The 24,389-nt window shown below is 35.0% G+C and overlaps 1 protein-coding gene and 2 long non-coding RNA genes across 9 annotated transcripts; 2 read left to right on the forward strand and 1 right to left on the reverse strand.

Moving 5' to 3' along the window:
* The first annotated feature begins 803 nt into the window (after window positions 1-803).
* On the forward strand, window positions 804-7,256 carry LOC145132232 (uncharacterized). 7 transcript variants are annotated; one of them, XR_013717948.1, is made up of 6 exons: window positions 804-970; window positions 1,361-1,424; window positions 1,512-1,693; window positions 4,957-5,574; window positions 6,680-6,829; window positions 6,937-7,256. It is a non-coding gene; the product is annotated as an uncharacterized LOC145132232 (long non-coding RNA). The 7 variants fall into 7 exon arrangements; XR_013717950.1 differs by having other exon boundaries at window positions 5,029-5,574; XR_013717951.1 differs by lacking the exon at window positions 6,680-6,829.
* Window positions 7,257-7,685: 429 nt separating this feature from the next.
* LOC145129570 (uncharacterized) lies at window positions 7,686-11,410 on the reverse strand. Its single transcript, XM_079064325.1, has 2 exons — window positions 8,659-11,410; window positions 7,686-8,306 (listed from the first exon to the last, which is right to left on the reverse strand). Exons 1-2 carry the CDS (start codon window positions 11,276-11,278, stop codon window positions 7,921-7,923), a joined length of 3,006 nt encoding a protein of 1,001 aa, XP_078920451.1. The 5' UTR covers window positions 11,279-11,410; the 3' UTR covers window positions 7,686-7,920.
* A 498-nt stretch (window positions 11,411-11,908) lies between these two features.
* On the forward strand, window positions 11,909-13,246 carry LOC145129217 (uncharacterized). The gene is made up of 2 exons (XR_013717373.1): window positions 11,909-12,248; window positions 12,479-13,246. It is a non-coding gene; the product is annotated as an uncharacterized LOC145129217 (long non-coding RNA).
* Window positions 13,247-24,389: the final 11,143 nt, after the last annotated feature.

Consider the following 24,389-nt stretch of genomic DNA (forward strand, 5'->3'; position numbering starts at 1 on the left):
ATAGACGATGAGGTAACCAGGTAAGTAGGAGTGTTCGTTTGGATGGATCGGTTTAATCCAATCAGATCAAGTGAATCCAAATTAATTTCGGTTTTCAAAACGTAGATCCAAATAGTCCAAACTAAAATCAAATCCGATCCGATCCAACCAAATTATAATTCGGTTGGATCGGTTTTTTACAATTCGGTTTCCAAGAATCAAGACATTTCAACAAATATATAACTTTAGTATTTAACTTACTCTATAATATAAACAAAAAAGTATTGGTTAATTAGTTGTGAATTAAAACTTATAAATAACTATCAAGAAAAATAAATTATAGTTTACTACTTTATAGACAAAATTTGTTATAAAAAATAAATACTAAAGTATTATAATATATGAAAATTTTAATATACTGAACGAATAATTTAGTAAATTTATAAATTATTAAAGATATATATTAGAAATAACAAAATAATAAATTTCAATTCGGTTTTTTTGGACTATTCGGTTTTTATTTTATAGACCAAAACCAATCCAAAATAATAATTTGGTTTTGCTAAAAACCAATCCAAAAAATCCGATTATCCGAACCAAATAGTCCGATCCAAATTGTCTAATTGGACAATTCGGTTTTATGCAAATAGTGAACAGCCCCGCAGGTAAGTAACTAATTTTTTTTTTTTATAAATCAAACTTATACAATATCTAAAGAAAGCATGTAATATTTGGGCTTAATGGGCTCATTTATTACAATACCTAGAGAAATCTGATGATATTGATTATTCATAATTTTACAAACGCATTAATGCAACGTATATTTAGTTTTGGGCTCAAAATATAATTTTGCCATGGGAAACTAGGGAGAGCAAGTCGTCTTCAACCTCTCGATTTAGGGTTTATGTACAGAAAATTTGGGGAAGAGCTCGTGAAAAATAATGGAACCTGAAACGAAGAAGAGGAAGCTTTTCCGTCCACCTCCTCGCCGGTTAGTAATCCCCGTCACTGTCAAAGCTCTATCTTTTGTCTTTTCTATATAGCTGTTAAACCGTGCTTTGTTGATTACATTACTATTTTCTTTCCTGACAATTTGAATTAATGGGATCAATATTTTATCATGACGAATCAACATACACTTGAAATACATCAAAGCTTGATAATCAATACGGAATTACAATTCCCAATTACGTGATAGCTATTTGTTTAATTTGGGTATTCGATTTATATCCTCGAGAAGTAATCACTTAAAAGTTATTTTCCTCTCTTTCAATTCAAATATGTCAAGCAATTACAAAGTGCATATGATTGATTGTGTTTCACTTCTTGATTTAAACAATACATGTTTTGATGGTGATACTGCAAATGTTTGAAAGTCTAGGGCAACACTTTCACCAGCTGGAAAGAAAGATCTTGCAGTTTCAACTTCAACAATAAAGCCAATGGTATGCATGTTCTTTTCAGGTGTTTAATTGACACTATTATAGAATGTTAAAGAATTCTTTTTATGAATTGAGAAGATGTAATGATAGGCTAATGTGGCTCAAACTGGAGTAGTCATTGATCTGAGGATTCAACAGGCTAAGAATCATGCAATTGCACAGGCTCAACAAGATGGGTCTAAAGCTAATTTCAAAATATTTGATTCTCCATTTGGGAACTTTCTAGTGCCTGTTGTTCCAACTCGTGCAGAACTTGGTGGATGATTGATCAGGTATGTTTCTCTTACATACTTGCTAATTGAGTAGCTGCAAATGTGATATTTGTTGTTGTTTGTAGCTTCTAATTTGCTTTTTGTTTATTTGTTTTGAGTTTTTGATGGGCATGGCACTCTTGAAATTTGTATTGCCAAAATATCTAACAAAAAATATACAAATATATCTCGATAATTTAATAAAAAAACTCGAAATTTTAAAAATAAACTAGAAAATTTATAAAAGTTTACCTTTAGCTATCCGAGATACAATTAGGAACCACAAAATATTTTGTTTCCACCACTTAAAAATATCAAAGCTGGCAGTTTAAGCAAGTTTCGGCTCATCTTAGTACCTTTTTAATTTTATTTCTATTGCTACCGAGTTGTTTTCCTCAACATCTAGAAACTCACCCCAAAATATTATAAACATGCCGCATGCTCCTTTGTTTGCAAATTCCGAAGTGAAATAGAGTGAAGTGAAGCAAAACACAAAGGAAGCACTCTCCCAATTTCTTTTTGCAAATTACCGTTATCACGTCACGAGAAACATCATTACAAGCTTCTTGAGATGAAGAATTCAACTCTAACTTATCAAATATTTATTTGTACATTATAAACAAAGTTTCCAATTTGTTTTTAATATTTCGAACCAAATCCGCAACCTTGATGTTCTTAACTTGTTTTGAAATGAGATTTTCTTATGTTATTTTGTACATAATCATCTACCTAAATGCATGCTCAATAAATGTTCGTTTCATTGTCGAATCCAACTTAATTTCAAAATAAATGTAGTCATTAAGCTTGTCAAATTTCCCTTAATATTTGTCTTATTTTAGTCACCTCGAATTACACATCAAACAAAAATCCGTTTCGTTTTCCACACCTATAGATGTTTGCTTACATCTAAAATTTCCCTAAAAAGATGTGCCAATAGTATTAAACTTCCCGATACAGGCTTCGTTTTATTCTCTATTTTTTTTTCAAGAAAAGCGACCACTAGTTGACAAATATCAAAAATCCGATTGTGCGAGGACTTCTACATCACGAAAATAAGAAATATCCTCAAAATCATATTTAACAAAAACTTCTCTTAACTCCACGACAATTTTCAACATGTCGTGAGTTGAGTTCCACCTTGTTGGACAATCAACACACAAACTTTTTCGATTCCACATTACAATCGTCCATGTATATTTTAGATTTTGTGCTTCTTTATGTAGATTGTCTAATATATCTAACCGTTTTTTGCACACACTTTATAGGCTAATTATTCTCTTTTAACCTATCTTTCACAATAAGATTTAAAATATGGGTCATGCACCTAACTTGAAAGTGTTTGCAACCCTCATACAAATTTGGCAATTTTTAACTAAACCTCAAGTGCTTTATCATTAGAAGATACATTGTCTACCTATCATAGTCATAACAATTTTATACCCCAAGCGTGTATGCTTTTTAATAAATAACTCCCCATATTATCCATATATGGATATCAATGGGTCTAAACTAATAATATGTTTGTGCATCACCCTTTCATCATCTATAAAGTGTGTCGTAACAATGTTGTAGTTAAACCTTTGGATATCAAAAATCCAATTGTGCGAGGACTCCATCCATCATCTTTCTTACAAAGATCTTCCGCATCTTCATTGAAGAACTAAAAATTGTCGTTGCATCGACTTGATTACGCGACAAATAGATGAAAGTATCTGCAAATTCATTATCATCTAAACCCATCATCTCTAATTCTTTCTAGATTTCCTCAAAAGCTTCGCGGGGGACGCGACATCCAATTGTAGCTTAATCTTAGTATTTTGGAGTACACTTGAGGTCACTCCCCTATTTCCAAAGGAAGAAAGAAAAGGATCGGGGAGCTCCGGCAGGGGAACTTGAGTCTCAGCAGAACCTTCCATTTTTTTTATCTCTCCTTTCCTGCGGATTTGATCCATTTTGCTCAGTTGGGGAGCGTAGCCTGTCGTATCCTTTCCAACCCAAGACGACAAGGATTTGCTCGGAGCTGTTCACTTTCACTCGACTGGTATCTTGAAACCTTTTCGTTTGCGGGGGCAGGAGTGGAAACGTCTGAGAGAGCACTTCGCGAAAAACAATCGATATACTACTTCATCTTCATCTTGAAGTTCTCTTTATAGTTTCTGCTGTTACTTTTGAGCTTCTTGGCTTTTGAACTCTCCTCGGGTGAAACGTGCTTTGCTGACACTTTTTGAATATCCTCATCGTCATCTTTGTATTCGTTATCCAAAATTACCTCATTATTTGTCATTAGTTCAACATCGGTAACTTTTTCTATTTTAATTTCTGCGGATTTGCTTAATCGGTTGTTTTTCTATCATCTAAAAATAACATATGCGAGTGATCTTAATTTGAAATTTTTTTGGCTTTGAATGCAGTTGCTTCAGGGTTTGCCTGTTTATAAACAAACCCAAAAATAATTAGTAAAGTTAATGGTAAAAAATATATAAAACAATAAATCAAAAGTAAAACCAAAATGTACACTAGTTAATTGTGCTCATACTTTCTCCTCTATCATGCCATTTACCAAAATTACCTTTTAAAGTTTTTAATTCGGTTTTTTATATGATCTTTGGTAAAAGACCTATTAAACTCTTTACTCATCACTGCAATCATGTTCGCATAAGCTTGCGAAGTGAATGTACCATTCACTCGATTACCTATTTCATGTTCGTGCACCAGTGCTTCAACGAGAGCATTATCCATCTTATTTGTCCACGTTAAAATTTCTTTCTTCACAACACTTCCATTGGTTGCCCTTTTGGTTAAATGTTTATGGCTCGTTTTGCTATGTTTGTATGTATAGAGCGATCATGACCAAAAGGGAAGCCAATTGAAATGTTGTGAAGAAAGAAAAATTGACGTGGATAGATAAGATGGATAGTGTTCTCGTTGAAGCACTGGTAAACGAACATGAAATAGGTAATCGGGTGAATGGTACATTCACTTCGCAAACTTATGCGAACATGATTGCAGTGATTTGTAAAGAGTTTAACAGGTCTTTTACAAAAGATCATTTAAAAAACTGAATGAAAACTTTAAAAGGTAATTTTGGTAAATGACATGATATGTTTCGGGGTACTTCATTGAGTGGGTTCTCCTGGAATTCTCAAACAAAATATATTGAAGTAGAGGAGGAAGTATGGGCACAATCAATTAGTGTACGTGTTGGTTTTACGTTTTATTTATTGTTTTATATATTTTTTACCATTGACTTTTACTAATTGTTTTTGGGTTTGTTTGTAAACAAGCAAACCTTAACGCAGCTGTATTCAAGTCCAAAAAAAATTCAAACGACGATCACTTGGATATGTTATTCTCAGATGATAGAGCATCGGGATCAAAAGCGGAAACAACAAAAGAGAAAAACTACTGGTTAAGCAAATCCGCAGAAATTAAAATAGAAAAAGTTGCTGATGTTAAATAATGAGGTGATTCTGGATAACGAATACAAAGCTGATGATGAGGATATTCAAATAGTGTTAGCAACGCATGTTTCACCCGACGAGAGTTCAAAAGCCAAAAAGCTCAAAAAAAAGTAAAAGAAGAAAACTGCAAGACGAAGATGAAGTAGTAGCTGAACCTGTACTTGAACCTCAACCAGAATCTTTTGAACACAGTATTTTTGAACACAGTATTGTACATACTTTTAAAGAAATCGTTGATGTTATGAGGGAAGGGAACAAATCTCGTGACTATATATGTGAGGAAATCGAGAAAGAATTAGAGCCGATGGGTTTGGATGATAATGAATTTGCAGATGCCTTCATTTAATTTTCGCGTAATCAAGCCGACACAAGGACAATTTTTAGTTCTTCAATGATGATGCGGAAGATCTTTCTAACAAAGATGATGGATGGAGGTAAAAAGTGAGTCATATCTTCAAATTTTATGTTTTTTTTACTTTTATGGTACTTTGCTTTGGACTTCATTTGTAAAAGTTGGAATTTTGATTATTTAGTTTTTCTTTGTTGACTTGAGTTTGATTCATTAGTTGATTGTTTGATTAAAAGATTTTGATTCCCACTGTAGTTGATTTTATAAAATCGTTCTATTTGCTGTTGGTCAAGAATTCAACAAGCTTCTCTAGAAACCTCCCATTTCGACTTAACAAATCAACAACACAAACGTAATACTCAAGTATATAATTTAAAGAGGCAAAGTTCATATTGTTTACCTGTTTCTAAACATGATGTGTAAATAGGGGTATAATTGTAATCTTTTAGTTTTCTTTTCTTTTCCCTCCTATCTCCGGAACACAGAATAAGGAAATTTTTCCTTCCCCTCCTTTTTTTTTATTGAATTTACTAAAAACTCATGAACAAGGCATAGAAGTTGCTTTGTTTTTTATGCTTGGTTTTATTGTTTACGGATGGTTTTTGTTGTTTACGAATTATTTTATTGTTTCGTTTAAAATTACCATTTTGGGTGTACATTTGGCTCTAAAATTTGTACTATCACCATTGGTTCTAACTAGTCTTTCTTCTTAATTTACCTGAATATCGTACCCTATACTTTGGTCATGATAATATCTAAATGTGCAAACGTTGAACAACAAAATGGGACTATTCAACTACTTTGAGATGTAAAAACAAGTATTTGAGATTTAAGACAAAATGTAGGCGAATGTTTCCTCTTTAGTCTTTGATTAGAAAGTTTTGTTAACTCTTAATACAAGTGCGTTAACTGGCCCATGTCTTTTTACACTGATAAAAGTTAAATCAGAGAATGTTTTGATAAATACAACCTTTCTACTTTTGTAAATCAACTGAGGTGATTCATATTATATCATTTTGAGGGCAATATGGACTTTTTGAAATTGCCAACTATGAATGAGTGATTTGCCTCCTCGTTACCTTTGGTTGAAAATTGGAAGCATTATGGATATTGATCCCTCGATTATATCATGTAATGACACCATATTAATATGTAGATGTGTTTAGCATTACGTCATCAATGTTTTATTATATGTAGGTCAACATGTTGGTAAGAGGGTATTTTTGTCAAGAATTAATCTATTGGCGTCCAAAGATGATATGTTGGAAGTGATAAAAATGATGAATGTTCAGAAAAGTTTTTAATCGTTTTCTGTATGGAGTATTCATATTTGATCTTTTCATTTATGTAAGCAAAGTTTTAATCTTTTATTTTTTTTATTTTTTTATTGTGTTTATAAGCAAGATATGTATTTAGTTTGATTATACTAGTATCTTTATTTATTTCAATTTTAGGTTCCAGATGGTATAGGGATGATTCTGGGAGTTGCACAATTGACATTGTACTTGTACTATCATGATAAAGCCAAAAGAAGAATCAAGAGAGCCCTTAATGGAGTTGGTTGCATGAACAAAAGTGCAAGTAATTGAGTTTGAATTTCAATTACTATTGAAGATATCTGAATGTTTAAACTTTAAAGTAAGCGTGATTATGTGTTTAATTGTAAGCTTGAAATTTAATTTGATTTGTGGTCAATATTTGTTTGCATTTTGTTGTTGATAGTTTTGTCCTGTATATCAAATTCTTGTTCTTCAATAAATTTGATTATTTACAATCCGTTAAAAATAATACTTATCATAAAATTTTGACAAAATTACAAAGTTGGTCTGTGGTTTGCCCAAGCCGAAACAGGCCGATTCAGTACAACTATCTAAATTACGTGGTCCTTGTGGTTTCAATTATATAAGAATGGAAATGGTTGAAAATCTTTTATACAAACAAGAGATCAAGAGCGAATCATGTCCTACCTATATGGATTGGACAAAACATAATAATTTTTATCTCATTGATATTCAATCTCATTCCCAATCCAATACATGTCAAACGCATGACTTAACTTTTATGGTTGAATATCATAATGAATAGTATACATATATTTCAAGTATCATATAAAGTACTCAAGCCTCAACGTTAACTTTTATGGTTGAATAGCATAATAAATAGTATACATATATTTCACGTATCATATAAAGTACTCAAGCCACAACATTAACTTTTATGGTTGAATATCATAATGAATAGTATACATATATTTCAAGTATCATATAAAGTACTGAAGCCTCAACGATGGTAACTAACTAGAAACTAATTTCACATAACGGTTAAGAATTGTATGAATTCAAAACCGTTTTTAAACCGCAACATATATGCTATTTTAAAACTCGATGTTTTCAATAGAAACCACACATGTATTTATATACAATCTAAAACCACCATTTTTAGACGTTTTCAAGCTTGAGTAAGGGAAGATGATCGACTACATCATGACCATTCTTCTTGGCCCCAACCACCATAGCCGGAGTGCACTGGAGTAGCATCTTGCACACTTCCTTCATGGAGGGTCTTTTTGTTGGCAATCTATGGGTGCACCATAGCCCGAGTTTGAACACACCACTCATTTCATTCATGTACATGGGCTCCTTAACATCATTGTCTAAAACATCTTCTATTGGTTCACCTCCTAGAGCATGTTGCATAGCCCATTCTGCTAGCGATAAATACTCGTTGCCATCACTTGCTTCTCTTCCCGTTGTCAATTCTAACAAGATCACCCCGAAGCTGTAAACATCTATCTTCTCGTTTACTTTTGTCGTATGAGCATATTCTGTAACAAATTTAAATACATTATTAGATGTATGATTTAAGAAACACAAGGGCTACCCAAGGATCACTCATCCTAATATTATTGTCGTTCAAGTATGTTTAACTGTCGAGTTCTAGTAAGATTTAGTGCATTAGTACGAGTATGATTGCACCTATTAACAGGTCTCACAACCAACATGGGAAGATAAATATGTGAGGACAACTAATTCAAAAGGTCACTCGTCCTAGTACTACTCTTGTCCACGTATACTAAACCATGGAGTTCTGTGAGATCCGGTGTATTAGTGTTGAACTGAATGCAAGTGGTATTTGAAAAAACAATATGAATATATTATTGTTAACTGAAACTTTACCTGGAGCCATGTAGCCAAATGAGCCGGCCACGGTTGACATTGCAGCGAGCTCTCTGCCTTTCTCTAAGATCTTGGCTAACCCAAAATCCGCAATCTTTGCATTGAATTCACTGTCTAAAAGTACGTTGCTTGATTTCACATCACGGTGAACAACTGCGGGACAACAATCGTGGTGCATATAGGCCAACCCTCGAGCCGCCCCGAGTGCTATGTTCAACCTTTTAGGCCAATCAAGTACCATATGACGCACCGAACCGGTCAACCCACGGCTCGGTGGAGTCTGCTTTCGGTGTAGCCAACGGTCCAAACTCCGGTTCTCTAAGTACTCGTACACAAGAAGCTTTGAGTTGTCACTCGAAATGTGACCCATCAATTTCACGATGTTCGAGTGTCGAATCATGCTTAAAATCTCAACTTCTGCTAAAAACTCTTTCTCGAGCCTTAAATCTAAATCCTTTTTGGTTGAGATCTTCTTTACTGCCACCACATCGCCGGAACGGTTCACCGGAATCTTGTACACCTTCCCGGAACCACCTTGACCGATCATGTAGTTATCGTTCAAACGAGGCAAAATTGTGGATTCCGTGAAGGTTAATTTCTGAAAAGAAGTGAATTTCCAATTTGAATTGAAACCATATTTTCTTCTCCGGTAAAGAACAATGACATATCTGGTCATTATCACCGCCAGAAGCAACAATATTGCAGCAATACTTCCGATTATCGCCACCGACTTACTAGAAATCTTGCTAGATTGCCCGGGTTGGGATCGGGAACTGCAAGAATTAAGTCCTAATAATGGATTATTTGAACAAAGACCGGGGTTTCCTTGGAAACTTCTTTCAAAGGCACCATTATCCAGCTGAGCTGGGATGTTTCCGGCGAGATTATTGCCGGAAAGATCAAGAGAAACGAGCTGCCGCCCTAGCTGAGCCGGTATTTGACCGGAGAGATTGTTTCTTGATAAGTCGAGTACTGTGAGAACTTTTAAGAGCCCGAGACCTGCCGGAATCTGACCGGAGAGTTGGTTTTGACTGAGATTCAACGTGTTGAGTGAATCCCAGGAAACAATAGTCGCCGGAAGTTCGCCGGAGAGTTGGTTTCCGTCGAGCAATAAAGTTGCTAAATTTGGAAGTGCGGTTAAATCTTGAGGAATTCCACCTTTGAATAGATTATTACTTCCTTTGAAAACCCGCATATTTGTCCAAGAAGATACTCCGGTAGGTATCTCACCGGAAAACCTGTTGTTACTGATTTCGAGTATTGATAATTTTGGCGCCAATTCCAACGGCAACTCGCCGGAAAATGAATTATCACTCATCATCATCTTCTCCAAGCTTGAAAGGTTCCATAACCCATCTGGAATTTTTCCTGAAAATTGGTTATCATAAACTTGAAGAACCCTCAAGCTACTACATGTTTCAAGCGATTTTGGTATCTCGCCTGAAAGATTGTTACTGTAAACAACCAAGCCTATGAGTTTCCCGTTGTAGCACAGATTCTCCGGTATGTTTCCGGTGAACTGGTTTTCATCAACCTCGAATAACTTCAGCTCAGAGTACCTTCCGAAATCCGGTGGTAGTTCACCGGAGAAATTGTTAGTGAAAATTCGAATGTCGTTCAAGCTGGGCAAGCGGCCGATGCTCGCCGGAAGTTCACCGGATAACTGATTGAACATGAGAGTCAAGTTTGTTAACTGCATTAGATTCCCGAAACCACTGGGGACTTTTCCGCTGAGCTTGTTCGCAGAAAGATCGATGATCTTCATGTTCAATGCTTGAATCGAATCCGGGATTTCACCTGTTAGATCGTTCCCGTAAAGATAAACTTCGGTTAAGTTCTTTAACAAGAACAGATCACTAGGTATCGATCCAGTCAGGTTATTGACTGATAAATCCAGCAGTTCCAGAGCCGGCATGCCGGAAAAATTTCCGGGTATCTCTCCGATCAAGTTGGTTTCAGTCATGTAAAAGAATCGAAGTTTTTTCAACTGAATAAAACTCCGGGGTAGTCTTGATGGGGTAAATTTGTTAAAAGACAAATTTAATTCTTCCAGATCTTCTAAATAACCGATTTCCTGAGGAAAAGTGCCATTGAAAGGACACTGGTGTAATTGAAGTGATTGAAGCTTTGATAATCTAGAAATATTTGCCGGAATGTCGCCGTAGAAGTTATTGCCGAAGAGGCTGAGGTATCGGAGCTCCGGCGACAACCGTGAGATATCGCCGGGTAGATTTCCTTCAAAGTAGTTTTGAGAGAGGTCAAGGTACTGGAGATTGATGCAGTTGTAGAGGGCTGTCGGAAAATTTCCGGTGATGTCATTGTAATTTAGATCAAGGTGTGTTAAGTTTTTGATGTCACAAATAAACGGTGGGACAGTTCCGTTGATGTTCTGATTGAAGAGGGTTATTCCGGTGATGGTGGTGCCAGAACATGTAATCTCCGGCCAGCTGCAAGGGTTGGAGGATTGGTCCCAGTGGTTGATCGAGGGTGGATTTGACCAGAAGCTTTTGAGGTTGAGAAGGGTGGTTTGGTCATTTTGGGTGGTGGTGGACTGTGAAATTACGTGAAAGGGCAGAAGGAATAGGAGGAGGAAAAGAGAGGGTAGGGGTAGTATTGACATATTGGTTTTGGCTCACGGCGGAGGAAGGTCAGAAGGTGGTTGGTTTATGGTGGTGGCATGTAGGATAAGGAGAGTTACTTGCAATGCAGAGGTGTGGAAGCAAAAATGTTAGGTTGACTTTCAAATTCGACGTTCAGCGTTTTGATAATTATAAAGAGTGAATTACAAGATTGGTCCTTCAACTTGTCCGTTTCGTCTAGATGCTTTTCTAGATGTCGTCGCAATCAAACAAAGTTTTTTTTCTCATTTTTTAAAGAGTAAAATATAGTTTTGGTCCTGGTTTCTCAAAGTAATACTTTTGGTTCTAATATTGGGTTTTTCTTAAGGACGGTCCCTATGGAGGGTTTTTGTAACACCCATGGTCCATATATTGTTAAAACGAACATGTTAGTTTTTTAAATATGACAAATTTTCCCTCACACCAAATCAGCAAAAAAAATATTGGGGAAATGACATATTGGCCTAACTAACTAAGTATTTCGAATTTACTCATTCAGTCCTAAAACTTTTTTTGGAGTTTTATAAGGGCATAAAATTACTCGTACATCTGTTTTTTTTGTCATTGCTACTTGATATAGCTAGTTTTATAATCCACATTATTTATTTTTATATATTTTTTGTTCAAAACAATTTAAACCACTACAATATAGTCAACCAAATAGTCGATCACAATCACCTCAAAGATTATATTTCGACTCCATTGTTGAATTCTAGAAGAGAACTTTAATCGGACATCATGTCTTGCTCATGCCCTCTTATTTAGATCGTTCTTCAGTCCAATTTAAACCCCAATTTCCAATCCATAAACTTAAAATTCCAGACCTTCTTATTTTTCTTCTTCTTCGATCAATTGCGGTCTGTTGGAGCTTCCGGCAAATCAAGGTCAACACCACAAGCCGCATGAAAGAGAGACGCATTCGACTATCGCCTAACACTGCAATTCAGTTTTACGGTGTACAAGATCGACTAGGTTATACCTCCTGGATCCATACATGAATTTTGATTTCTAGAATCGATAAAGCACATGATTTACATGTTCGATTTTAAATCTAGGGTTTAATTTTTTGCCTGATTTTTGGTATATGGTTCCTAATTTATGGTTTGGAATCCCGATTTCTTTTTCTGGTTCGGTATAATAAGCAAGTGATTTTTTTTTGGAATCGATAAAGCACATGAATATTTTTGCAATCGATGAAGCAGATGATTTTAAGGCAGCTTGGATTGAGGTCAACCATGAATTGTTTTGGATCGAGCTACCAATACGATAGATTGGCTCATGACGGAAGCCAAAGTTGCCATTCATGCACACGGTGATGCAAATCAAGATGATAATCAGGGGTACCAAATAACAATTACAACCCCCTTTGTTAGCCCTTTAGAGACATTTCATACAACAACCTATGATCAGATTCAGCAGAACACAAATTATGAACAAACAAATAGTTTAGATCACAACCTGTCTGCGCTCATGAATCCAATCAACAGATGTCCTCAAGAAATGAACCGCTTTTGAACCTCAAAAGCCTCAACGGATTTCACATGGAGTCCAAATTACAACAATTACAACAGAGGAGAAGGTTATGATTTTGGTAATCCTGAACCCATTCAATCCATTTTTGCTCGTCCAATTCCTGATACATCAAACAATAGGTTATATGGATGTTGTGATTTTGACTTTTAAAATGTGATTTTGACTTTTAAATGGAAAAAATACTTAAGTGACATATAAAACCGGCTATTATAGGTTAGAGGGACTAAAAAGACATGTCACTTCAGAGTTTATTCCCTCATAAAGCACCAAAATAAAGTTTAGGGACTGAATGGGTAAATTCGAAATACTATGTTGGGCCAATGTCTCATTTTCCAAAAAAGATATTACTAGGACCATTTGTAAAATCAATGGAAAACCAATTTATGGGTTCTATTATGAACCATGGAAATGAGGTTTCAATTGGAAGTTGAATTGAATCTTTGATCTTGCAAAGCTTTAAACCATTGTTTTCACTAGGGGTGGCAAATCGTGCTATCGTTTCGTGTTTCTGTCTAACACAGCACGACACGACAAGGTTTTATGTAATACGAACACGACACGACATAATGTCGTGTTTTTTTTAACTAACACGAAAACGAACGAATTAAAAAACGATAAACACGACATGAAAAATATAACATATACTAAAAACTAGTTTATTTAATGAATAATTTATCAAATATAACACGACAAACACGATAAAGAACTGCTAAATCATGTCAATTTCGTGTCGAATTTTGAACACAAACACGACACGACATCGTGTTTTTTATAGTTAACACGAACACGACACAGACACGTATACAAATTTCATATTCGTCTCAATTTTGTTTCGTGTCGTGTATTTTTGCTCTCATTTGATTGGTTTCACTCATTGGGGTTTAACTCTAAGCTTGAAGAATTATTCATGCTTAGGCAATTAGAAAGGGTGTATCCCACAATCAGTTTGGTAGCATATTCAGTGTGGCTTTCTATTCATATAGTTCTGGTAAATTTACCAGGTTCTTTACAATATGAAGTTCATATTTCCTTCCCTCGATCATGTACGCCCCGTTGTCGAGTTTTTTTAAGGAAAGAAAGGGAGGAAAGGAAATATAAGTTTCCTTTCCTTCCATTCCTTTTTCTTCCTCTCAATCATCCCAAAAATGAGAGGAAAGATTTGATAAAAAAGCCTTTTCTTTCCCTCTAAATCCTTCCATTTCCTTTTCTTTCCATCCTTAAATGAAACTCAAGAACACATTATTTTTCCTTTCCTTCCATTCCTAAAAAAAAAAAGAAAAAAAAAAACTCAAGAACACCATATTCCTCCGATTTCCTTCCATTTCCCTACTTAAAAAAACCCAAGAACACACATTTCCTCCCTTTTCTTTCCATTCCCTTAAAAAAATCAAGAAGAAGGTGGTAGTGTTTTGTATTATTGTTGTCTTCTATTAATATAACTCACCGCTGTGGTGTCTAGAATAGTACAAACTAGGTCTGAGGGCAACCCGAAATGACTTTGCTAATAGTTCAAGTATATACCAATTTAGTTATTGCATTAGACACCTAATCTAACAGTTGTTAGCTCTTATATAATAAATTTTCTGATAAATTGGTATAAACATTGTTTGTTTTAAATTATATGATAATGTAGACATCTTTGAAAATTCTATAATTTCTTTTGTTCTTAATAACCTTTACTTGCGGGTTACTCATGAATAAAATTAAATATAATATATGGTTTAATGATATTTATAGTTGTTATGATTAATTAATTTTAAAACATTTATTTGCTTAAAATTTTAATTTCTATCATTGTAATTATTTAAAACATCAAATATTGTTTTTGTTTTTAAAGGTAACAATATAAAATTTGTATATAATGTTACTTTTAACTATTGTTGTTGTAAGTTATTTAAAATAACATATTTGGATACTCTTAATTATTTTAATTTGGTTTCAGAAATTTAACTTTTTTAAAATTTATTTGGTGAATATTGTTAGTTTCTTTGATTGTAATTATTTAAAACAACAAACATTGTTTTTATTTTTAAAGATAACATTATAAACTTTTATATAATATTCCTTTTAACTATTTTTATTGTAAGTTATTTTTAAGCTGCTTATTTGAAAATTCTTAATGCTTATAAAAAGTAGTTTCATGGTTTTTTTATTAATTTAGGATTACAATTTAGGTTTAACACTATAATTTATAACTTTTAAATATTTATAAAATAGTCTCTCGATTTTTTTTCAAGGTTAACTGAAATTTTGATTTAAGTTAACCGTTTAACATTATATTGAAATTAATAATTTAACTATTTTGCATAAAATCATAAATTATACAAAAATTGTGACTTTAAAATGACAATTGCTCACATACGACAAAATATCTAAACTAATAAGTTAACTATAATATGTTAAAAAAGTTAAAGTCACAATTTTATAAATATAAGTAAAATATGATATTTTAATATTGTAGTTTAGTTAATTTATGATTAGAATTTAATTTTTGCGTTAATTTAACATTATTAACCAATATGTAATAATTATTATAAAGAAATTGAAAAGTCATGGAGGTTTCAAATGTATGTGGTGCAAGTAAAAATGCCTCTATTATAAGTATACTAGACGAATTCTCTCGCGTTGCGCGGTGCAGGTTAAAAATATATTGTTAGAATATTCAAAAATATATGTTTATAATGCTTATGTTATTGACATTAACTTTGACATAATATTTTTACACTAATATATATATATATATATATATATATATATATATATATATATATATATATATATATTTATATAATCTCAATTATTTTGAACACTAATATTCATTGACATCAACCCACCTTCCTCATTAATAGAATTAAATATAATTATCTATGTAGTATTATTTTTAACAATTGTTATGATTGACTAATTTAAATTTTTACTTATGCAATTATTTTCTAGTTTCATTAATGATGTTCATTTAAAATACAATTTATTTGTAGCTAACGTTATGTAATTTATAATTTGATGTTATTATCATTTAAAATTATTGTTCATTAATTTTAAACCACTTATTATTAATAATAAGTTAAAGAAGACTTTTAAGAAACACTTAATATTATCATTCAAATATGAAACATATACTAAATAATAAAGTGATAAGATTGACAATTTGCATTTCAAAAGAGACTTGCATGGATAATATGACATATCCATGATTTTTATAATTTGATTTTATTATTTATAACTATTGTTCGTTAATTTTAAAACTACTTATTATTATTAATAAGCGAAAGAAAAGTTTTAAAAAGCACTTATTATTATACTTAAAATGTTAAACATATACTAAAATATAAAGTGATAAGATATACAATTTACATTTTAAAATAGACTTGCATGGATAATATAGATAATATGACATATCCATGATTTTTAATTAGTTATTTCTTTGAAGCAACACAAACATACAAACATATATACAATATTTAATTAAATATTATCTATATCACATTCCATAACATATGATCGATAACATGAATCTAATCTAATTTAAATTGAAATTTCAACCACAACATACAATGATTGTCTTAAAAGAATACTTAAACCAAGAAAAATAAAATAAAAAAAAGAATTAGTATATAACAAACTTACAAATTAAAAACTTTAACATAATAACATGACTTGAAATATAGTCAAAAGCCCTTAAACCAACACAAAAACCTTTAGACATGTTTTCTTTGTGAAGTTTGTATGTGATTGGTATTTGTATGTCTACTCAAAGAGATTGACCTTTTATAGTAGACTATCCATTAATTGTTTATTAAACATATTATATAAGTTATAAAACCTTTGAATGGTTAATCATTATTAAGAGACTTTTAAGTGATATTCATTCAAATAAGAGGTTTCAAATGAATATGGCTTAAGTAAAATTCATCATGGGAGTTTCAAATGAATGTGGTGAAAGGAAAAATGCTTCCTTTATAAGTATATAAAGATAAAGATATAGACTAGACGAATTTCCGCGCGTTGCACAGCGTAGGTTAAAAATATATTGTTAAAATGTTGAAAAATATGTGTTTAAAATGGATATGTTATTGACATAATATTTTGAACAATATTTTTCATTGACATCAACCCACCTTCGTCATTAATAAAATTAAATATAATTATCTATTTATTATTATTTTTAACAATTGTTATGATTGATTAATTTAAATTTTTACTTATGCGATTATTTTCTAATTTCAATAATGATGTTCATTTAAAATACAATTTATTTGTTGTTAACGTTATGTAATTTATAAATTGATGTTATTATCATTTAAAATTATTGTTCTTTAGTTTTAAACCACTTATTATTATTAATAAGTTAAAGAAGACTTTTAAGAAACGCTTAATATTACTATTAAAATGTGAAACATACACTAAATAATAAACTGATAAGATAGACAATTTGCATTTTAAAAGAGACTTGCATGGATAATATGATATATCTATGATTTTTATAATTTGATTTTATTATTTATAATTATGGGTCATTAGTTTTAAAACCACTTATTATTATTAATAAGCGAAAGTAAACTTTTAAAAGACACTTATTATTATAATTAAAATGTTAAACATATACTAAAATATAAAGTGATAAGACAACCAATTTGTATTTTAAAAGAGACTTATATGATAATATTGCATATCCATGATTTTTAATAATTGTTACTTTGAAGCAACACAAACAAACAAATATATATATATATATATATATATATATATATATATATATATATATATAATATTTAATGAAATATTATCTATATTACTTTCCATAACATATGATCGATAACATGAATCTAATCTAATTTACATTAAAGTTTTAACCACAACATACAATGATTGTCTTAAAAGAATACTTAAACCAAGAAAAAAAGAATTAGTATATAACAAACTTACAAATTAAAAGCTTTAACATAATAACATGGCTTGAAAAATAGTCCAAAGCCCTCAAACCAACACAAAACCTTTAAATTTGTTTTCTTTGTGACTTTTGTATGTGATTTGTATTTGTGTGTACTCAAAGAGAATGACATTTTTATAGTAGACTATCCATTAATTACTTATTAAACATATTATATAAGTTATAAAACATTTCATGATGCGTGATTAATTACTTTGAAGGTGAAAAGGTGTGGGGGTTTCAAATGCATGAGATGCTTAGAAATTTGTGTGGGGGTTTCAAATGCATGAAGTGATAGGAAAAATGCCTCCTTTATAAGTATAGTATGATATAGATGTGCAACAGTGTTTTTTGCAAGTAATTACTCATTTTCATTTGACATTTTCTTTTCTTCATATTGAGCTCCTAACCAACTATTCATAATGATATTGTTCATAGTAATCACCAATTAATTGCTGCTAGTAGGATTTATGAATGAAAAAATTGCAAAAAAGTCACTACATTACCACAAAATTTTGAATTTGACACCGAGCTTTTGTTTGCAATTATATCACTATATTTACAATTTTGTTGCAATATCAACCAAATGATCGGTTCTTCCTGTTCTCCCGATAACCACTTTTCCCGAATTGCAATAAAGTCACTCTGTTTACCAAAATTACGATTTTGACACTGTGTTTTTTCTCAATTATGTCACTATATTTACAATTTTGTTGCAATATCAACCAAATGACCGACTACCATCAATCTAGCACGTTACCAAATAAATGACATGACAATATTGTGATGTGGAAGCCACATCATACCTTTATGTGCCACAACGCTTTTGATCAAATACACCTGACTCCACACATCCAACATTACGTGCACGAAAGAAATGTTAATCTGACCCATCGCCGCGACGCGTCCCTCTATAGTGCACGATGCAACAAGGCAAAAACCTCCCTATAAAAGGAGGGTTACTTGTCATCATTTCTTTCCACCAATTCTTCCAACTCTCTCATAAAATTGAGTAAGTTACACTTACTCTTATATAACCTACTTAGTTGTTTCAAGAATATTCATGTGAGTTATCTCACTATACTTATGTGGTAATATATGTCCTTTGTATGTTAGAATGCGATGACTGTTGGAATACCCTTACTTAGTGAGATTTTGAGGACAAAATCCTTTTAAGGACGGGAGAACTTGTGACACCTGTTTTTCATAGCAAGTATTATTACAAGAGATGTAACCCGTGGATGGGGTAGGTAAGATGCTAAGAAATGCATTATCAAAGATAATGGTGTAGGTAAATTTTTGAAAATACTCTAAGAGAAGGAAGGTAATGTAATTTGGGTTCGCGACACATTTGAGAAGAGACATGTGATGTGATTAGAAAGTACGTTACTATAATTTAAAATATTGACAAAACGCAACACGACCTTCAGGAGTCCGCGACGTAATGCCATGTTTTATTGTTGTATACATGTAATGAGAGAGACACATGTTGGAAGGAGAACGACGCATGTCAAACTTTGGCATGCGTTTAGAGTTAAAAGGCTATTGGTGGTTATTTTGACAAAACGAGAACCAGAGCTTATAAATGTGTTTTGTAGCTGGACAAGATAAATCTTATGCTAGTATATGAGGATACGATTATCGAGTAAACTAAGGTATCGTCTTATCTCGTTATTACGCAATTATGTTTGTGTAACGTGATTATGAAAAGGTTGTTAGAACCCGAGATAGATGTTAATGTTTATAATATGGAGCTATTATGAACATAGTGGTAAGTTTAATGATTTTAACCACATTATTGAGTATTATGTATAAGAAAGTATTATAGACTCGAACACATAAAAGAGATATCTTGAGTTGTGATATTCAAGAAGTATGTGTTATTTTGACAACATATGAGATGGGGTTGTTGCAGGATTTTTAGAGGTGGAATCACATATACCTAAAATATTCCAGGTACGAAACTTTGGCCACTTTTTTGAAAATCTAACATGGTAATTTGAGGATTTTAGTTGGGTAACCGATTTCTGGAAAAAGAAAAAGCTAATTTCAAGAAACCCCCTGTACTTTGCAACTTTGTTTTTTGAAAAAAGCATTTTTTTATGTTACGACCATGCAAGATAAAAAGCTAATGCCAAGAAGACCCTTTTACTTTGACTTGGTAATTTAAGCATTTTTAGTATACATATTGTAACACCCGGTTCCTGGTACGTATTTAAATTCAAGTAATTTCATGTTTTGCTCCGGGACTCGACGAGTTGGAGGCTTAACTCATCGAGTAGACTCGATATTGACCAAGAAGTTTAATGATCTACTCGACGAGTCGGGAGACCGACTCGACGAGTAGAAAGCTGTCTAGATGAAACCCTAATATTTAGGGTTTGCACCCTATTTAAACACCTTAAGTGGTTCCCTTTACAGCCTCCAACACCCTCAGATCATCCCCACGAAACCCTAATCGTTTTGAGTGATTTTGAGCTCTTTTTGCCATTTCGTGCAAGTTAGAAGGTTGAAGAGAAGAAGAAGGAGCTTGGGATTTCAGAAGGAGCAAGTAGATCTAGAAGTCTTGGCACATTTCTTGCTCATTTGAGGTATAAAGCTGATACCTTGGCTATTCATTACTTAGATCTTGATTTGGGGCTATTTTCTACCCTTTTCTAAGCTTTAGTGAAGCTATACTCGGATTTGTATGTATATTTGGAGTTGTACTTCAGATCTGGAACCATTGACGGTTCCCATGGCATAAAGGTGCCAACTTTATGGCCATGGGAGACCCATGCAACATATAAACCCCTTTTTATGGCTTTTTGAGCCAAAAACCCCATGCATGGACATCAAGTTCGTAGCTTGACGTATAATATGGACCCTAGGAGGTCAGATCTATGGTTTGGATGCATTTAGACAAAGTAAAATCGAATGACAAAGAGGGACTCAGCGAGTCGTTCATAGGACTAGGAGAGTCGGGACATATTTTCCATCAAATCCTTTCTGTTAAAGGACCAGATGATAAGATTGAAGATCACTCAGTTGTCTAGGCTCATTAGGGACCTGGAAATCATAGAACTCGACGAGTGTATGAGCCAACTCGGCGAGTTCAAGGAAATGTCCCAACCACAGGAAGACGGACTCGACGAGTTCAGGGAGAACTCGGCGAGTCATAGACTAAGTACCTTCAAACGGATGAAGATGAACTCGACGAGTTCAAGGACGAACTCGGCGAGTCAGTTGAAGAAGGTCCCAATGTTTATTAAAGGAGAACTTGTCGAGCTCTTGCTAGAGTCGACGTGTAGGGACATGATTGTAGCATTTTGTGGACGTGGGGACTCGGCGAGTTGGTGGACCAACTCGGCGAGTCGAGTCAACCATATGTTGACTTTGACCAAAGTTGACTTTGACCAAGGTTTTGACCTTGACATTGACTTGGACTTGAGTTGACCCTTCAGGGGGTTATGAGTATGAAATGGTAATGTAGAAAGGATGTTGTGTAGGAATTGAGGAGTTGAGAAGAGTTGATTTCCGTACCGAGGACAATGCAGACACTACACGACATTGAGGTAAGTTACCTTCCAATAGAGGTGGGTCTACGGCCACAATGCCAGCCCACCAGTAGGGAATTTCTTTCGATGATTGTCTTTGTGATAATTGTCTAGGTTTGCTAGTACCTGATGAGTTCTATGTGCCAGTATGATGTGTTATATGCGATAGTGGTAGTAGGAGGGGAATAGTCCCCCGATTTGGTCGTTAGGACTAAAGGGTAGGTCGGACACCCCAGATATGTCTGACAACATGATTATGATATGTTAGTATGTGATAGTGGTAGGGGTGAAACAGTCCCCGAGGCCGGTTGAGATAGACCGGAGGGTAGGCAGGCACCCCATAATGGCCTGACACGGGTAGGTCAACACCCCAGAATGGCTTGACACGGGTAGGTCAGCACCCCAGAATGGCTTGACATGGGTAGGTAGAGCACCCCAGAATTGCCCGGCAGTATGTATGATTGTATGGTATGTGGTATGATGGGGGAACTCACTAAGCTTTGTGCTTACAGTTTTCAGTTTTGGTTTCAGGTACCTTTTCGTCTAAGGGGAAGGAGCCGGCAGGGTAGCAGCGCATCGCACACACATGATTCCGCATTTGAGATTTCTAGGATTGTACTCTGACATTATTACTATTTGACACTATGGGTTTTGAGACATGTAACTATGGTTTATGAATTAATGTGATATCAACAATGTTTTCCTCAAACAAATTTTATAAGCATTATAATTAAAACGAAAATTTTTGATCTTGATTTTGGGGATGTTACAAGTTGGTATCAGAGCCTTGATTTGAGGGATTCGGGCACACTTTCAGGGGTGTCTGGACTCAAATCGATGGCTTGAAGGATCTTTACAAGAAAAATGATTTTCTAAAATTTAAAAATAAGGAGTTTGGGAAAGAACAAAGTGTGTGATGCGTGCGACCGGCCGAGCTCAAGTAAGTTTTCCCCAAGATACCCATATATGATATGTTATGATTATATGATGTGATTATGGGAACTGCATGCTAGACTAGGGCTAAGTATCTAGGGAGGATGCCTTGTATGCCTGTTATGTGATTATGAGAACTGCATGCTAGATTAGGGCTAAGGATCTAGGAAGGATGCCTTATATGCCTTTTGTATGAGCTCATTGAGCTATATGCTAGGGCTGGTTAGTCAACAGTGTGATAGCCTGATTAGGTTTTGCTTGGTTATGGTTACTCGATGCACGAATGCTGCTTGCTTTGTGCTTACAGGGGTTCTAGCTAGATTTAACCAACTAGTAAGCGAATATGTAATAGTATTCGCAGCTAGTTAGGGAAAGATGGTAGGGACTCCTTGTACAGCTAATGGCGGAGAGTAGGTCGGAGAGTGCCCTAGGACAAGCCTAGGATGAGATTAGCTTGGAAAGCAGTATTCGTAGAAGGGACTTGGTGAAGTCGAAGCAACCCTTGAGGAAAGTACGGATAGATGTGGAAGGTAGTATGGGCTCGTACTACTGGAAGCATAGGATCCGTACTCGAATCAAGGAGGGCTAAGATAGAACCTGGGTACTTGGAGAGTGTGTGAGACCTCTTGAGAGTATGTATGACCCTGAAGTTTATGTGTCTTATTTCAGAATGGTGGTTACGCGTCATGGAGCAGGAGGTTTAGGGTCTGGATCAGGGTCAGGATCAGGCTCGGGTGCGGGATCCGAGCAGGTTGATGACGGGCTACGCGAGTTCATTGCATCTGAGATCACGAGAGGTATCCTTGAGGCGACCCCGTACATTTTCGGGTCGATCAAGGAGGGGATTATTGAGCTGATGGAGGATCGCCTCCGGTCATTCAGGAGTGACTCGGCTTTCAGCCAGTCTGGGATGCGCACACTATCCTTCAAGGACTTCAGGGGGAGTGGTGCGCCAGACTTTCACGGGGCGAAGGACCCCATTGCTGCCAGGAGATGGATCGCAGACATCGAGTCAGCACAGTTGACGAGCTTCTGCCCGGAGGGGTCGAAGGTTCGCTTTGCTGCAGGTTGTTTGAGAGACAGAGCTAGGGATTGGTGGGAGTCGGTTGGTGACTCACTGGGAGCCCGAGCCATCGAGGCCATGACTTGGTCGGACTTTGTGACCAGGTTCAGGGCTGAGTTTGCACCAGCTGTGGAGCTTCAGCAGCTGGCCAGAGAGTTTCTTGTTATGAGACAAATTACGGAGATAGTGGAAGAGATCACCGCTAAGTTCCGAGAGAGGGCATTGTTGGTACCTCAGTATGCAGGGGATGAGGAGATGTGGAAGACCCGCTATCATGATATGTTGAGGGATGATATTCGGGAGCATGTCAGCTACTCAGCCTGCCCGACCCTAGAGTCTATGATTGCCAGGGAGAGGGAGAGGGAGATTGATTTAGAGCACCTTAGGAAGAGGAAGGCAGAGACAAATCAGGTTACTGGGGTTTCGGGGAAGAAATCCAAGGGATCCGACGCGAGGTCAAAGGGCCAGCTGGGCCAGAGCCGCTGCAGGAAATGCGGCAGGCCGCATGAGGGAGCTTGTAGAGCTGGATCATCAGGCTGCTACAAGTGCGGCAAGACAGGGCACTTTGGCAGGGATTGTACTGCCCCTTCCCCCACTGTTCAGACATCAGACCTGATTTGCTTTCATTGCAATCAGAGGGGACATAAAAAGGCCAACTGCCCCAGGTTGACAGCGGCAGCAGCAGCGCCACCAACTCCAGCGACTACTCGGGTTACGGATGGCCGGAAGGTCAAGTCAGAGGCTCCAGTGGTGAGGAGTCGAACTTTCCAGTTGACAGCCGAGGAGGCACGCGCCGCACCCGATGTGGTGACGGGTATGATTTCTTCTCTCTAACTTTTATTATGTGTCGCTTATGATATTGATGTGACATGCTATATGTTTTGTTTAGGATCGTTCCATGTGAACGGTATCCCAATTCAGGTGTTGTTTGATTCGGGTGCTACTCGATCATTTGTCTCTCTTGCGCTTAGCAAGAGGTTCCTTGAGTCTTCAGGCATGTTGGATTGCCCTCTAGAGGTCAAGATTGCGGACGACCGATCAGTGCGAGCATCAGAGGTTTTCAGGGATTGTGTTTTGAGGTTGTTCGAGGAGCGCTACTTGGTAGACTTGGTTCCCAT

Source organism: Lactuca virosa, chromosome 8 (genome assembly GCF_052849685.1).
Source record: "Lactuca virosa cultivar CGN04683 chromosome 8, Lactuca_virosa_CGN04683_v6, whole genome shotgun sequence".
NCBI classification, from domain to species: domain Eukaryota; kingdom Viridiplantae; phylum Streptophyta; class Magnoliopsida; order Asterales; family Asteraceae; genus Lactuca; species Lactuca virosa.